The following is a 17,591-nucleotide window of genomic DNA, read 5'->3' as shown; positions in this document are numbered from 1 at the left end:
TCACAATACCATTAGTTTCAATATAATTATGGAGAAGGATAGGTCTGGACTCAGGGTTGAGATTTTTTGATTGGAGAAGGGCTAACTTTGAGGAGATGTGAAAGGATTTAGAAGGAGTGGATTGGGACAATTTGTTTTATGGGAAGAATGTAATAGAGAAATGGAGGTCATTTAAAAGTGAAATTTTGAGGGTACAAAACCTTTATGTTCCTGTTAGGTTGAAAGGAAAGGTTAAAAGTTTGAGAGAGCCATGGTTTTCAAGAGATATTGGAAACTTGGTTTGGAAAAAGAGAGAGATCTATAATAAATATAGGAAGCATGGAGTAAATGAGCTGCTCGAGGAATATAAAGAATGTAAAAAGAATCTTAAGAAAGAAATTAGAAAAGCTAAAAGAAGATATGAGGTTGCTTTGGCAAGTGAGGTGAAAATAAATCCCAAGGGTTTCTACAGTTATCAAAAGGATAGTGAGGGATAAAATTGGTCCATTAGAGAATCAGAACGGACAGATATGAGTGGAGCCAAAGGAGATTCTGAACAATTTCTTTTCTTCGGTATTCACTAAGGAGAAGGATATAGAATTGTGTAAGATAAGGGAAACAGGTAGGGAAGTTATGGAAACTGTGATGATTAAAGAAGAGGAAGTACTAGCGCTTTTAAGGAATATACAAATGGATAAGTCTCCGGGTCCTGACAGGATATTCCCTAGGACCTTGAGGGAAGTTAGTGTGGAAATAGCAGGAGCTCTGACAGAAATATTTCAAATATCATTAGAAACGGGGATAGTGCCGGAGGATTGGCGTATTGCTCATGTTGTTCCTTTGTTTAAAAAGGGTTCTAAGAGTAAACTTAGCAATTATCGGCCTGTGAGTTTGACATCTGTGGTGGGTAAATTGATGGAAAGTATTCTTAGAGATGGTATATGTAATTATCTGGATAGACAGGGTCTGATTAGGAACAGTCAACATGGATTTGTGCGTGGAAGGTCATGTTTGACAAATCTCATTGAATTTTTTGAAGAGGTTACTAGGAAAATTGATGAGGGCAAAGTGGTGGATGTTGTCTATATGGACTTCAGTAAGGCCTTTGACAAGGTCCCACATGGAAGGTTGGTTAGAAAGGTTCAATCGTTAGGTATTAATATTGAAGTAGTGAAATGGATTCAGATGTGGCTGGATGGGAGACGCCAGAGAGTAGTGGTGGATAACTGTTTGTCAGATTGGAGGATGGTGTCTATTGGTGTGCCTCAGGGATCTGTACTGGGTCCAATGTTGTTTGTAATATATATTAATGATCTGGATGAAGGGGTGGTAAATTGGATTAGTAAGTATGCAGATGATACTAAGATAGGTGGAGTTGTGGATAATGAAGTAAGTTTTCAAAGCTTGCAGAGATATCTAGGCCAGTTAGAAGAGTGGGCTGAAAGATGGCAGATGGAGTTTAATGCTGTTAAATGTGAGGTGCTACATTTTGGTAGGACTAATCAAAATAGGACATACATGGTAAATGGTAGGGCATTGAAGAATGCAGTAGAACAGAGGGATCTAGGAATAACGGTGCATAGTTCCTTGAAGGTGGAATCACATGTGGATAGGGTGGTGAAGAAAGCTTTTGGTATGCTGGCCTTTATAAATCAGAGCATTGAGTATAGGAGTTGGGATGTAATGTTGAAATTGTACAAGGCATTGGTGAGGCCAAATTTGGAGTATTGTGTACAGTTTTGGTCACCGAATTATGGGAAAGATGTCAACAAAATAGAGGGAGTACAGAGAAAATTTACTAGAATGTTACCTGGGTTTCATCACCTAAGTTACAGAGAAAAGTTGAACAAGTTGGGTCTTTATTCTTTGGAACGTAGAAGGTTGAGGGGGGACTTGATAGAGGTATTTAAAATTATGAGGGGGATAGATAGAGTGGACGTGGACAGGCTTTTTCCATTGAGAGTGGGGGAGATTCAAACAAGAGGACATGAGTTGAGAGTTAAAGGGCGAAAGTTTAGGGGTAACATGAGGGGGAACTTCTTTACTCAGAGAGTGGTAGCTGTGTGGAACGAGCTCCCAGCGGAAGTGGTGGAGGCAGGTTCGATGTTGTTGTTTAAAGTTAAATTGGACAGCAAAATGGACAGGAAAGGTAATGGGCTGAGTGCAGGTCGGTGGGACTAGATGAGAGTAAGAGTTCGGCATGGACTAGAAGAGCCGAGATGACTTGTTTCTGTGCTGTAATTGTTATATGGTTATATTATATAGTTATATAAAAGCACGGATGAAATGTTGTGGCTTTATAAAGCACTGGTGAGGCCTTGCTTGGAGTATTGTGAGCTGTTTTTGGGACCTTATCTTAGAAAGGAGGTACTGAAACAGAAGACAGTTCAAGGGAGGTTCACAAAAATGATTCCAGGTTTGTATGGGTGGTCATATGAAGCATGTTTTGATGCCCCTAGGCCTATATTCACTGGCATTCAGAAGAATGACGGGTGACCATATTGAAACCTATCAAATGGTGAAAGGCCTTAACAGAGTGGATGTGGAGAGGATGGTGGGAGATTCTCAGGCCAGAGGACACTGCCTCAGAATAGAGGGGTGTCCCTTTAGAATGGAAGTGAGGAACTTCTTTAGCCAGAGTGGTGAATCTGGAATTCGTCACCACAGGCAGCTGTGGAGGCCTAGTCTGCATGTATATTTAAGGCAGAGATTGATAGATTCTTGATTAGTCAGGGCATAAAGGGATACGGGGAGAAGGCAGGATCTTGGGGCTGAGGAAAATTGGATCAACCGTGATGAAGTGGCAGAGAAGACTTGATGGGCAAAATGCCTTATTCTGCTCCTATATCTTATGGTCTTATGGATCTGTGGGTCCCAGGATGAGACCCCTGTTTTTGAGATAGTCAATCAGAATCATGGCCGAGACCACCCATACTCAAGTCTCTATGATGCAACCATCAGCATCAAATGACAGGGACTGAGTTCAAAGTTGGTTGGTGGAGATATTGTATCAGCCTGTACCATTTTGCATTATTTTTAATTCAATCTGTTTCTACAGAGGGAAGATTGCTGGCCAATTGTATTGATTTATTATGCTTGAAAACTTCCAGATCAAGTTCTCTGTAGAAGTCATTATCACAAAAAAACAACTTCTAGGCAGTCACCGGCACGTTTATAAAATAAAGGACAACCTAACTCAAAAAATGAGTATATAATGTATTTTAATGACATAATTACAATAAAAACAATAATTAATATCCTCAGGGTGAACTATATGGCAATATTGATACTCTTATTTGCAATATTACCAATTTTTATCTAATAACTTGTTTGAGAATCAGTCTTGGGCATCGCTTTAATGTCATGCTCCGGGTCTTGTAATAGTGCTTGAGGTGATTAAAATTATAAAGTGTTAATGATGAAAATAAAAAGTATGGTTGTAGTGGTATGGTTTTATTTTGCCTGCCACAGGCAAAATAAAATCTCCTTGTTGTAAAGACCTAAAGGAGCAGGAATAGTCTCAGTTTGGTCACCAACTTACAGATGAATGAATTTTCAGCATTTTATAAGCTTCACCAATCACCTTTGATCTTGTACTCCTTCACTTCCTCCTCTTCCCCCGACACCCCCCCCCCCCACCCACCACCTCACCTGGCATCTTCCCCGTTCATTTTCATTCCTGAAGAAGGGTCTTGGCCCAAAATATCGACTGTTTATCCCCGTCCATAGATGCTGCCTGACCTGCAGAGTTCCTCCAGCGTTTTGTCTGTGTTGCTTTGGGTTACTTTGTGTTCGCTTAATTGTTATTGCTACTGGCAGTCACCATGGCTGGGTCCCATGCAAGAATAATTTTATTTGTATTTATTCAGAGGAGCAGAATTTGCCTTCTGAACTGAACTGCCTGCAGCAGCAATCATTAAAAAATGATATTTGGTAACAAAGATCATGTTCAATATGATGGTTTCATGCAAGGAATTTTGATTGAGGGGTTTTTTTCAGACAAGGAAAATGGATATTTAATATGACAATTTCTATTGTTAGATTGTAGCAAGTTTTTGTATAAGATCAAAGTTTATCACTTAAGATGAAGCATTATTAAACAACACAATCAATATTTAACTGACTATGAAGGGCAACACACACAAAATGCTGGTGGAACGCAGCAGGCCAGGCAGCATCTATAGGAAGGGGTACAGTCGACGTTTCGGGCCGAGACCCTTCATGAGGAATAACTGAAAGAAGAGATAGTAAGAGATTTGAGAGGGGGAGGGGGAGATCCGAAATGATAGGAGAAGACAGGAGGGGGAGGGATGGAACTAAGAGCTGAAAAGTTGATTGGCGAAAGGGATACGAGGCTGGAAAAGGGAGAGGATCATGGGATGGGAGGCCTAGGGAGAAAGAAAGGGGGAGGGGAGCCCAGAGGATGGGCAAGGAATTATTATGAGAGGGACAGAGAGAGAAAAAAGAGAGAGAGAGAGAAAGAAAGGGGGAAAAATTAATAATAAATAAATAAATAAGGGATGGGGTAAGAACGGGAGGTGGGGTATTAACGGAAGTTAGGGAAGTCAATGTTCATGGCATCAGGTTGGAGGTTACCCAGACGGAATATAAAGTGTTGTTCCTCCAACCTGAGTGTGGCTTCATCTTTACGGTAGAGGAGGCCGTGGATAGACATATCAGAATGGGAATGGGATGTGGAATTAAAATGTGTGGCCACTGGGAGATCCTGCTTTCTCTGGCGGACAGAGCATAGGTGTTCAGCAAAGCAGTCTCCCAGTCTGCGCTGGGTCATGCCAATATACAGAAGGCCGCACCGGGAGCACCGGACGCAATATATCACCCCAGCCGACTCACAGGTAAAGTGTCGCCTCACCTGGAAGGCCTCACTATCCTGGGGCCCTGAATAGTGGTGAGGGAGGAAGTGTAAGGGCATCCACTTACAAGGAACAAGTGTTTTGTTTTGTTTTTGCGAAATACACAATCTGAATTACACTTTACAGGCAAAGACAATCCAGAAACTCCAAGAATTGTTATGCTATTCAGTGTATAAAACAGTCCCAGCACAGATTTTATACACATCATTCAGCTAGTACAAATAGTATTAGTAAGGCACTTCCTGACGCTAAGGCTGGTAAGGTGTTTGCTTGAGTGTGTGCATACTCACGCTGTAGAAAACCAAGTCCATTACATGTCAAACTTTTGCACCAAAGTCAAGTTATTTTCAGAGCACCACGAGCCCTATGGCCAAGACTCAGAAAATTAATTACACACTTGTGGATATAATTTCCACCAGTATTTGTTCACGGATCATCAGCAAACGATTTGGAGAATGCACAGGGTCAATACTTCTGAACTCATTACCCCTCCCCACAGTTTCTTAATTTGAATGTGATATGAATCCTGTTCAGTCTTGCTGATATGATATATCCAGTGGGCGGTGACCAGCGTCGCCATCACTTACGGTGATACAGGGTCATCCATGGTGGTTAAGAGATGACTGACCTGTGTGCGTTGGGCTGGTGTGACGTGTTGTGCCATGTGGATAATGCTATCCATTGCCACTTCTGGATTTGCTTGAACCAAGCTGAAAACATAATGCAATGGACAGTGAGATGTATTAAATATCATGCTTCAACAATGCAAGAGTTCTACCTGCATCTTGTTTGGTTTGGTTATCAAAAAATTTGAAAAGGCACTCTAGCAAGCATATAGACAATTTGATGTAAGTACAGTGCTGGCTGATATATTGGTGTTCACCATCCCATTCTATCCCATTCCTGAATTGTATCATCCACTATAAGAATAATGGGTAGCAGGGATGTGTCTCTACAAAAAGAGGTGTAAGACACTCCTTCCCCTCACTAGTTTGCGGGTCACCCTCGGGCAAGGTGTACCACAAGCTTAGCCCCCCCCACCCCCACCTCGATCAATATCACGTGAAGCCATGGCAGCAGGTGGTGGACAGTCGTATGAGCAGCTGGTGCATATCACAAGTCCTGGTTATGTGACCACTGACACCAGGCAGACAATCTCTGAAGAGTATTGATAATAGATGGGGTCACCCTGTCTTGTAAAGACACTGCCCAGTAGAAGGCAGTGACAAACAACTTCTGTAGAAAAATTTGTCAGGAACATTCATGGTCATGGTCGTCCACGTCATAATGATGATAAAGATGACAAACTCTGACAAACTAATGAGGCCAAGTTTCTACCGTCTTTCTTCATAATCCATACCTCCGACTTGGGTTGGCCATGTGGTTCTTCACTTCAATGTACTGGGGGCCTAAATAACTCCCTGGTGAGTTACTGCTAAGTTTAAACCATGATGCAGTTTGATAATTATTTTTATTTTTAGCCATTGTTGTTGAATGGGACTTGCTTAGTAGAGTCTAATGGAAGTCCATGTTTGTTCAGCTTCACTCTCCGACTCTAAAACTGTCAATGAGATACACAGACTGCCTATTTTCACTCACTAAACACATAACAATAAAATGGAACTAATGGAGTCAGATCACAAACAAGAGAAAATCTGCAGATGCTGGAAATGAAAGTAATGGAAACATTTTGTGTGTGTGTGTGTGTGTGTGTGTGTGTGTGTGTGTGTGTGTTTGTGTGCCTGTCTCTGTGTGTCTGTGTTCCTGTGTGTGTGTGTGTGTGTGTGTGTGTGTGTGTGTGCCTGTGTGTGTGTGTGTCTGTGTGCCTGTGTGTGTGTGTGTGTCTGTGTGTGTGGTGTGTCTGTGTGTCTGTGTTCCTGTGTGTGTGTGTGTGTGTGTGTGTGTGTGTGTGTGTGTGTGTCCAATGGAGTTGGAGCACTCTTTCAGTGTTACTCTGCACTTGCCTCCATATCATTTTATATGCGCCAGACAAGTGTTTTGTTAACCAAGTTCAACTCTGAATTTATACAAAATGCTGTTTATTTCTCATATTGCTTTATGAGTCAGAAGGAGGCCATTTGGTCGAAAGAGTCGAAGCTGGCTCTCAGAGCACACACATCAGTCCCGTTCTTCTCCTGACTGTTTATTCCCCTCCGTAGATGATGCCCAACTTGTCCAGCATTTTCTGTGTGTGTGTGTTGCCCATTCTTCTGCTTACCCTTTTGGAGCACCCCACCACAGTTAACCTGCTGCCCACCTGCACTAAGGTAACCAATTAACTGAACAACACGTGTGGGAGGACACTGGAGCATCAGGGGGTGGGGAAGTCACAAAACTACAGGGAATCTCCACTCACCCAGGGACAGCTCTGAACCCAGGTCACTGGATCTCATGCTGTAGACTGCGGCACCTCTGCACTGACCTGCCTCCGCTCCATATTCAGGTCATCATTGTGCTGGTAATTTATTCCAATATTAAACTAAACAATCTAAAATTGCCCATGTCCCTTTAACCTATTCCAACCTCCTGTATATGTCACCAGCAGACTAACGTGATTGAAGTAACAAAGCACTGAATTTAATAGTGGAGAGGTAATGGTTGGACCACAGGGTGTACTAATCTGATCCTCATTGTTAAAAAACGATATAAGCATACTGGAGAAAAGTAAGAAAAAACAAATGTCAAGGACAAAATTAAGAGGCTACACCTATTAAGAAATACTCAAGGAAATGGTGCCCTTTTCCTAGAAAAAGGCTGGAGGCGACCCATTAGACTATCTTAATTTTTAAAAGAATCTGATTGGATAAAGATAAAGATATCACTAAACTAAATTATGGCTTCTGTGCAACAAGAACCCTGGCAAATGGAATTGAGTCAACTGCCTTCTTTCTTACAGCACATCCATATACTTGTATGTTCTTTTAAACATGTGCTGCCTTGTAAGGGGATGTATTGAGTTTCCGGGCAGTATCTCTGGCGAAGGGGTTTGTCGTGTCCACTCTGGGTGGGGTAGTATCTCTGGTGAAGGGGCTTGTCGTGTCCACTCTGGGTGGGGTAGTATCTCTGGTGAAGGGGCTTGTCGTGTCCACTCTGGGTGGGGTAGTATCTCTGGTGAAGGGGCTTGTCGTGTCCATTCTGGGTGGGGTAGTATCTCTGGTGAAGGGGCTTGTCGTGTCCACTCTGGGTGGGGTAGTATCTCTGGCGAAGGGGCTTGTCGTGTCCACTCTGGGTGGGGTAGTATCTCTGGTGAAGGGGCTTGTCGTGTCCACTCTGGGTGGGGTAGTATCTCTGGTGAAGGGGCTTGTCGTGTCCACTCTGGGTGGGGTAGTATCTCTGGTGAAGGGGCTTGTCGTGTCCATTCTGGGTGGGGTAGTATCTCTGGTGAAGGGGCTTGTCGTGTCCACTCTGGGTGGGGTAGTATCTCTGGTGAAGGGGCTTGTCGTGTCCATTCTGGGTGGGGTAGTATCTCTGGTGAAGGGGCTTGTCGTGTCCATTCCAGGGCACCTCCTTCACCTTTGGTCCCCACTGGACACTCAGCTCTCACCTCTGTCTCCAAGTGGCTGCAACAACGGTCACGCGCCGGTACACGGCTTTGCCAGGCAGGCTAAACCAGGTGAGGGCAGCCGGTGGCCTCATACCCTGGTGAGACAGGGACATGTCTGACCCAGCACGCGAAGTCAGCTCCAGTAGACTAGGCAGATGAGTTTCACTGGCTAGGAAGACAGCACTGTAACGCTCTGTGCTGAGCAAAGGGAATGATAAGGAACAGGAGATGTTATGGTCACCCACTGCAACAAAGGAAGACCTCGGTTCGTGACACTTGATCGTTCCACCGGACCCGGATCTCTGAGGTCCAGAGAGTGGAAATGCCATTCAGGGCCCCAGACATTGTCAGAATAGGAAAATGAATGTAAGTGTGCACACGCACGCACACACTATTAATCAACAGACAGATACACAGACACATACTATGTAATCAACAGACAGATACATGCATACACAGACACATACTATGTAATCAACACACAGATGCACACACAGACAGAAAAACACAGACACACACTATGTAATCAACAAACAGATACACTCAGAGACACAGATACACACAGCATCACACAGATACACACACACACACACTATGTAATCAAGCCTTCAGCTGAACAATGCTCACCATCGACTATGTATTCTCCTCCTCCTGCAATGATAAATTCACTGACCTGCGAATGCGCTTTAGTGCATAATCCCGCTTCAGATACTTGATGTTCTCCCGTATTACAGAGCGAGTGTCGTCCTCTTCATTCAGATGCTGTTCCAGCCATGTCACCACATGCTGGTTATTGTCCCACAGATACGCCTGCACATTACAACATCCAAAATATCAGCATTAACTGCCCTTGTGGAAAACGCCAGCACACAGCTGACAATATTGTTTTATCCCTGAGGATCTATCCTGGGCCCAACATATCGACACAGCTACAAAGAAGGCACAACCGTGGCTCTATTTCATTAGGGGTTTGAGGAGATCTGCTATGTCACCCAAAGGCTCTCACAAATTTCTACAAACGTACGGTGGAGAGTATTCTGACTGGCTGCATCCCACTATCTGGTGGGGGGGTGGAGGACTACTACACAGGATCGAAATAAGCTGCAGAAAGTTGTAAACTCAGTCAGCTCCATCATTGACACCAGCCTCTGTAGCATCCACCTTCAAGGAGCAGTGCTGTGAGAAGTCAGTGTCCGTCATTAAGGACCCCCATTACCCTCTTCTCATTGTTACCATCAGGGAGGAGGTACAGGAGCCTGAAGACACACACTCAACGATTCAGGAACAGCTTCTTCCCCTCTGCTATCCGATTCCTTAATGGACACTGAACCCATGAACTCTACCTCACTACTTTCTTCCCCTCTTTTTGCACTCCTTATTTAATTTAACTTATTAAATATACTGTATATATATATATATATACAGCATATATATATAAATCTTTAATATACAGTATTAAATATACTGTGTATATATATATATAAATCTTACTGTAATTCTTGCTGACTTATTACTACGCTGGTGATATTAAACCTGATTCTGATGCTGATTATTCTACTTCTGTGTGAGCAGCTTAAGCCTGGGAGTAAGAGAGGGAACAGTAGATTGTGGAAGTTTTACACTTTCTTTGCATTATTATCAATATCAAAGCATTGTCTCTCCCAAACCAGAGATTATAAAAGGACACAATAAGGGTGTTAGCTTGAAATGCCAACCCTTTACTCTTTTCGCAGATGCTGCCTGATCTGCTGAGATATATAGAACACAGAACAGACCCTTCGGCCCACAATGTTGTGCTGAACCAGCTAAAAGGCCTATCTGCACTATGTCCATACCCCTCCATTTCCTCATATCAACATGTTTATCTAAGTGTCTCTTAAAAGTCACTGGTGTATTTGTCTCTACCACAAACCTACCCTCTCTCACTCTCAGTGCATGTCCTCTGGCATTAGATATTTCTACCTCCCAGCAATTTGTGTGTGTTACTCCGGAACTCTAGCACCTGCAGAGTTTCTTGTGATTATAAAATGGTAAACAACTCACGTTTCATTTATAATCTTTGTACCTAAATTTATTCAGTGAGCATTGCCTTCTTCTAAAACTAACAATTTCTTCTGCTTAATCCATGAAGACAAATCAACTGAATCATTTTTTGCCATTATTCATACCCGTCCATTTCACCAATTGCCATCTGGACTGGAATCCCAGCTTTACATATTTCCCACATATCTATCCAAAAGGATGAAACCAAATTGTGGAGCATCCATAGGTTTCCTGGCAGGGGAGACTCTCATGTACAAGAAAAATAAATCTTCTGCTCTGGAGAATTCATTTTTTCATCATGTACGAATTGCTTATTGTAAGAGAATCTTCAGCTTAGCAAATGTCATAGCCTACGTCAAACTACCTCATAGTTCAATAAATCTACTCGATAGAGAAAACTTTATTATTCTTTTTTTTCCACAGTTCATGACATTTTAATTGATAAACTTGTGTGACCAAAGAAAAAGCTGAGAAGTAGCTTCCCCTGTTCATTCCATCAAAACAGAACAGAGATATTTAAATGATGAATGAAGGAGAGATTGAAAGAGATTCCTTCTTGAGATTGAAGGAAACAAACAGCTAAAATATTTTTTTTTAGAAAATAAATTTTAACCAATATGTTGTGAGGTTGTGGGTCCATGTGAAATTAATTATTGAAGCGGGTATTATGATAGATGGGCAGTTGAGAGAAAGAGAAATAAAAACATATGAGACCACATTGAAAATCATGTGTGTTGATGATAAACAGGAAAACAGGTCATTGTTTCTCTGTTGTGTCAGAACGGTTCAGTATTTACTGCAGGTACTGGACAGACCAGAACACTGTTCAGTCTAGGGCAGTGTTGACATCATGGCAGTTTGGTGATTAGCACAACACTTTACAGTACCAGCGACTCGGGTTCAATTCCCACTGCTGTCTGTAAGGCGTTTGTACGTTCTCCCCGTGACTGTGTGTGTTTCCTCCAGGTGCTCTGGTTTCCTCCCACAGTCTGAAGATGTACCAGTCAGTAGGTTAGTCGGTCATTGTAAATTGATTAGGCTGGGGTTAAGTCGGCAGTTGCTGGGCCTACTCTGTAATGCATCTCAAAAAATAAATAATAAATAAAATTGCATAAATTTACATTCAGAAATATAATCCATAACTTATTAAAGACTGCATTGACAGATTGTGCTTCCACATCGACAATACTGACTTCTCCACTGACCTTCACGGTGCCTTCTGTCTCTACAAACCACCTCCGCAGCATGGATTTAATGTGGCCATCACTCAGTTCCGGGTTCGCTTTTATAATAGCTTGTTTTGCCACCTCCTCCAGCAGCAGTCGGCGCAGACGCCAGTAGAAAAATGCACGGACGGTCTTCCACTCCAAGACATCCTGAAACGCACCAAACAGCTGTGTTCAGATCCAGGGTGGCCTGACAGCAGTTGTACCAAACGAGGACAGTCAGTAGACACAATTCATCCCAATGATCATAATGAGTGATAAAGATGAATAATGTTGTGTGCTGAAGAAATAGAGTGTAGCAGATCACAGATACACTGCTGGGTGCGAGTTTTTTAATGAGATCATAAATCATACAGACTTATCTTCCAGCCTTTGTCTTCTCCGGAACTCTGACTGAATTGCCTGCTCTTCCAGGAAAGGAAGGCAACGAGGCAACCAAATTTGTGAGTGTGGACACAACTGACCAAAGGATTCCTCCGTCTCCTGCAGCCCTCAATCTCTTTCATATTAATGGCTCATTTGTTAATGGCTGTGGGAATCATTTACCCATTAAACCACCGACGGAAAGATGCTACTCAAAACAAAACGTTGGATTCAACAGTTTTATGGGACAATTATTCCAGTAGGTAACATGCACTATATTCAAAAAGAAAGTTACTTATTTAATTAGAGTGAAGGAGAAGTTTCTTCCTGATTATGGTGGCAAGGGCAGAACTTCAGTCGGATGAAATAGTCATGAAATTAGTAACATGGTGAGAAATCACATCACCCGACTGACATCCTGGTTGCAAAAGTGAAGTGTTGTTTAAAAGTCGCACTCTACACTCAGTATTGAACAGCAGTACAAGACCTGCTCGGTGAACGGTTGGGCAGTGAGGAGTGCGGTAGAACAGAGGGATCTGGGAATACAAATCCAGAATTCCTTGAAAATGGCATCACAGGTAGATAGGGTCATAAAGAGAGCATTTGGAACATTCACCCTCATAAGTCAACGTATTGAGTCCTGGAGCTGGGATGTGATGCTGAAGTCATATAGGACATTGGTGAGGCTGAATTTGGAGTATCGTTTCCAGTGCTGGTCACCTACTTACAGGAAAGATGCAGAGAAATTTACAATCATACTACTGGGACTAGCCGACCAGAGTTACAGAGGTGGGTTGAACAGGTTTGGACTTTATTCCCTGGAGCGCAGGAGAATGAGGGGAGATTTAGCAGAGGTATACAAAATTATGAGGGTTCTAGATAGGGTAAGAGCAAAACAAGCAAGGTTTTCTCACTGATGTTGGGTGAGACTAGAACTATAGGTGAAAGGTGAAATGTTTAAGGGGAACTTCCTCACTGAGAGGATCATATGACTGTGGAACAAGGTGCCAGCAGAAGTGGTGGATGCACGTTTGATGTCGATGTTTAAAGAGAAATTTGGATAAGTACATGGATGGGATGGGAGGGGTATAGAGAGATATAGTCCGGGAAATTTGGTTAAGTACATGGATAGGATGGGAAGGGTATGGAGAGATATAGTCCAGGTGCAGATCGCTGGGAATAGACAGATTCGGCAGACTTGGTGAGCCAAAGTGCCTGTCTCTGTAATGTAGTGTTCTGTGACTAACATAGTAATAGTAAACTTGGACCTATAATGGAAAGCCTATAACTTGTGGGAGTTTGGACTGCTTTTTTCTAATACTTGACAGACATTAACCTGCTTCGGTATACTGAAGTAATAATGCGGAAGTAGTTTCACTGATTTACATTTCACATTTGCCTTCTTGTGATCATAAAACCCCATTTACACAAAGTGACTGCTTGGACTAGTTGCTCATTCTAGGGTTTTAAACCTGTATTACAAATTTTGGCATTGTTTCTACTTAAGAACTACTGTAAAGACCAAGAAAATGCAGTGAATTCTTCTTAACTGTAATAACTCCTTTCTCCTGCATCCGACCAGGAGTGTCGTGGAGGTCAGCAAACTGCGTTGCCACTTGGTGGTAAATCGGAAATAAGTACTCCTCTCGTGCTTTCAGTTTGGCTCCTAGATCTTTGCGGGCTTGCTCAGAAAGTTCAGGAGAACCTACAAAAGTTACATAAGTGAAAACCTCAGACAGCCACACCAGGAAGGCAGTGTCCATGTATAATATTAACATGCTCTTATAGCAGGGTAATATTGTCCTTACCCAACTGGTCAGCAAGGTCTGAATAAATGGTGTCCAGCCTCCTCATCGTTTTCACCAAATCTTTCCGCTTGAACTTGATTTCTACGGTTCCTTCAGGTTCCAGCACACCTCCTCTGAGGAATGAGTGAAAGGGAGAAGTTTCTAAAGTGTGCTCCAAAGATAATTACCAATGAACTGATCGGAGGACTTGCAACAAATCCAAAAATAAGTCAGATATATATATCTCAGAGCAGAAGATTATGGATGTCATTCTCCTTGTATGGTACCTGCTTTCTTTGTCCGCATACAGCTCAATGTAAAGTGGATTGATGGTTGGATCAATAACTGCCCACGAACCTCCTCGGAGCTCAGCATGAGGGGGAATGTAAACCAGCACTGGCTGCTGGAATTCCCTTAAACTATCTACAATACTGGAACCAAACTTCAGAACCTGATCATACATATCTGAAAGCAAAAGACAAGAAAATGGACTTAAAGATTGTTTTTAAGGTTGATTTCAGCCATCAAGTCTAGACTGCACTTTAGAAAATGAAGTAAAAGAAATTCAACATGAGAAATGTCAAAATAAGTCACTGTCACCACATAATGAACAAAAGTGGAAGCCCATTACCTCCCAGTTCAATAGCCTACCTTTTAAATTGATATATGTCAGACTGCCTGAAGATGGCACAGTGGTGTAACAGTTAGCACAATAACTTTACAGCACCAGCGATCACTGATCAGGGTTCGATTCCTGCTGTTATCTGTAAGGAGTTAGTATGTTCTCCTTGTGACCATGTAGGTTTCCTCTCACATTCCAATGTCATATTGAGTTGGGGTTAGTAAATTGTGGGCATGCAATCTTGGCACCAGAATAATGGTGATACTGCTCCCAGCATAAACCACAAACAACAGGAATTCTGCAGATGCTGGAAATTCAAGCAACACACATCAAAGTTGCTGGTGAATGCAGCAGGCCAGGCAGCATCTCTAGGAAGAGGTACAGTCGACGTTTCAGGCTGAGATCCTTCGTCAGGACTAGCATAAACCGCGCTGATTTGATTTGAGGCACAAGAAGCATTCCACTGTACGTTTCAATTGACAAATAAGGCCAATCTTTGTCTCTAACCTTTAGCTGCTGGAGATCCAACGAAGGAAGCTAGCTCATTCAACAAAAATAGAGAGCAGTGAGTCACCAAGGTGAATAAGACTCTGGGCTGAATGTGGGCAAGTATAGATAGGAGCATCAGCTGGCATAGACATGGTGGACCAGACCACTTGTTTCTGTGCTCTATGACCCTAAGGTTCAATGACAATCATAAAGATTACCTTTCATTCCACCAGAAAATCCCCGCCAGTTAGCGAAAACCATGAGAGGAAGCCGCTCTCGCTTGAAGTCTTTAATAACTTGTGCTGTCTTAAAAGCAGAGTCTGGAAACCACACCTGTCCAGCTTGCTGAACAATCTGTTAAATAACAGAAACTCTAATCAGTAGCCTGTCAAGAGCACTCCTCATTGATTGACCCAATGAGTAGGTTTCCTCTTCTCAGTTAGAAGGTGCTGTCTGCCTTTGTTCTAAAACATTGCTTATCCATGGAGACACAGGAGATTCTGCAGATGCTGAGCAGCACACACAAATTGCTGAAGGAACTCAGGAAGTCAGGCAGCATCTATAAAGAGAAATAAACAGTTGATGTTCCAGGCTGAGAACCTTTATCAGAACTCAGGTCTCAGCCCAAAACATCAATTGCTTATTTCCCTGCACGATGCTGCCTGACCTCCTGAGTTCCTCCAGTGTGTTGTGTGACTTTATCCATGGAGATTACTTACTCACTTTTGACTCTGATTCCAGGTCAGCTGGATCTGCTGGGTTCGTCATTTCAACAGTCCGAGTTTCCACTGCAATCACTCCCACAGGGATTCCTCCTAACCTGTGCAAAACAACGAGGGGCCCGAGTTCAGGATTATTGAAGTTAGGTAACATTTCTTCTAAAGAAGCCACTGGTATGCTGAGGTCCAGTGGGTAAATTACCAGATCTGAACAAACAATGCAGAAACCCGAGTTCAAATCCGACCGCAGGCCCAGCCCACGCGCTGACATCTCAATGCCTTCTGACATGGCCTGTCAAGTCTCCCAGTACCACATTCTTGCAGGAGAAAGACTAAGAACGGACATCTACCCATCCGTACACTGAATCTGGGTACAGTAAAGCTTCTTCCAACTCATGCAACATCACATGGTTCTCTTAACAAACATCTGGCAACTGGCATCTAATTTTGGACATGTTAAAAGACACTTGAATAAGTACATGGCTTGGAAAGGATTAAAAACATAGAAACATAGAAAACCTACAGCACAATACAGGCCCTTCGGCCCACGAAGTTGTGTCAACCATGTCCCTACCTTAGAAATTACCAGACTTACCCACAGCCCTCTATTTTTCTAAGCTCCATGTACCTATCCAAAAGTCTCTTAGAAGACCCTATCATTTCCTCCTCCACCTCCATTGCCGGCAGCCCATTCCATGCACTCACTACACTCTGAGTAAAAAACTTACCCCAGACATCTCCTCTGCACCTTAAACCTGTGTCCTCTTGTGGCAGCCATTTCAGCTCAGGGAAAAAGCCTCTGACTATCCACACGATCAATGCATCTCTTCATCTTATACACCTCTATCAGGTCACCTCTCATCCTCCGTCACTCCAAGGAGAAAAGGCCGAGTTCACGCAACCTATTCTCATAAGGCATGCTCCCCAATCCAGGCAACATCCTTGTAAATATCCCCTGCATCCTTTCTATGGCTTCCACATCCTTCCTGTAGTGAGGTGACCAGAACTGAGAACAGTACTCCAAGTGGGATCTGACCAGGGTCCTATATAGCTGCAACATTACCTCTCGGCTTCTAAATTCAATTCCATGATTGATGAAGGCCAGTACACCATATGCCGTCTTAACCACAGAGTCAACCTACGCAGCTGCTTTGAGCGTCCTATGGACTCGGACCCCAGGATCCCTCTGATCCTCCACATTGCCAAGAGTCTTACCATTAATACTTATTCTGCCATCATATTTGACCTACCAAAATGAACCACTTCACACTTATCTGGCTTGAACTCCATCTGCCACTTCTCAGCCCAGTTTTGCATCCTATCGATGTCCCGTTGTAACCTCTGACAGCCCTCCACACTATCCACAACACCCCCAACCTTTGTGTCATCAGCAAATTTACTAACTCATCCCTCCACTTCCTCATCCAGGTCATTTATAAAAATCATGAAGAGTAAGGGTCCCAGAACAAATCCCTGAGGCACACCACTGGTCACCGACCTCCATGCAGAAAATGGCCCGTCTACAACCATTCTTTGCCTTCTGTGGGCAAACCAGTTCTGGATCCACAAAGCAATGTCCCCTTGGATCCCATGCCTCTTTACTTTCTCAATAAGCCTTGCATGGGCTACCTTATCAAATGCCTTGCTGAAATCCATATACACTACATCTACTGCTCTTCCTTCATCAATGTGTTTAGTCACATCCTCAAAAAATTCAATCAGGCTCGTAAGGCACAACCTGCCCTTGACAAAGCCATGCTGACTATTCCTAATCATATTATACCTCTCCAAATGTTCATAAATCCTGCCTCTCAGGATCTTCTTCATCAACTTACTAACCACTGAGGTAAGACTCACTGGTCTATAATTTCCTGGGCTATCCCTACTCCCTTTCTTGAATAATGGAACAACATCCGCAACCTTCCAATCCTCCGGAACCTCTCCC

The 17,591-nt window shown here is 43.0% G+C and overlaps 1 protein-coding gene across 4 annotated transcripts in view; it reads right to left on the bottom strand.

The window, feature by feature from the left end:
• Positions 1-3,636: 3,636 nt before the first annotated feature.
• acacb (acetyl-CoA carboxylase beta) overlaps positions 3,637-17,591 on the bottom strand; it is a 172,334-nt gene continuing 158,379 nt past the window's right edge. For all 4 annotated transcript variants that reach the window (XM_063034605.1, XM_063034603.1, XM_063034604.1 and 1 more), the window contains 8 exons: positions 15,651-15,747; positions 15,146-15,281; positions 14,104-14,281; positions 13,838-13,950; positions 13,580-13,734; positions 11,646-11,816; positions 9,071-9,207; positions 3,637-5,563 (listed from right to left, as the gene is read on the bottom strand). In XM_063034605.1, the coding sequence (XP_062890675.1) occupies positions 5,437-5,563; positions 9,071-9,207; positions 11,646-11,816; positions 13,580-13,734; positions 13,838-13,950; positions 14,104-14,281; positions 15,146-15,281; positions 15,651-15,747 (1,114 nt within the window). In that variant the 3' untranslated portion in view covers positions 3,637-5,436. The remainder of the gene's footprint in view (positions 5,564-9,070; positions 9,208-11,645; positions 11,817-13,579; positions 13,735-13,837; positions 13,951-14,103; positions 14,282-15,145; positions 15,282-15,650; positions 15,748-17,591) is intronic.

Source organism: Mobula hypostoma, chromosome 27 (genome assembly GCF_963921235.1).
Source record: "Mobula hypostoma chromosome 27, sMobHyp1.1, whole genome shotgun sequence".
Lineage (NCBI taxonomy): Eukaryota > Metazoa > Chordata > Chondrichthyes > Myliobatiformes > Myliobatidae > Mobula > Mobula hypostoma.
This window is presented reverse-complemented; position numbering and strand designations above follow the sequence as displayed.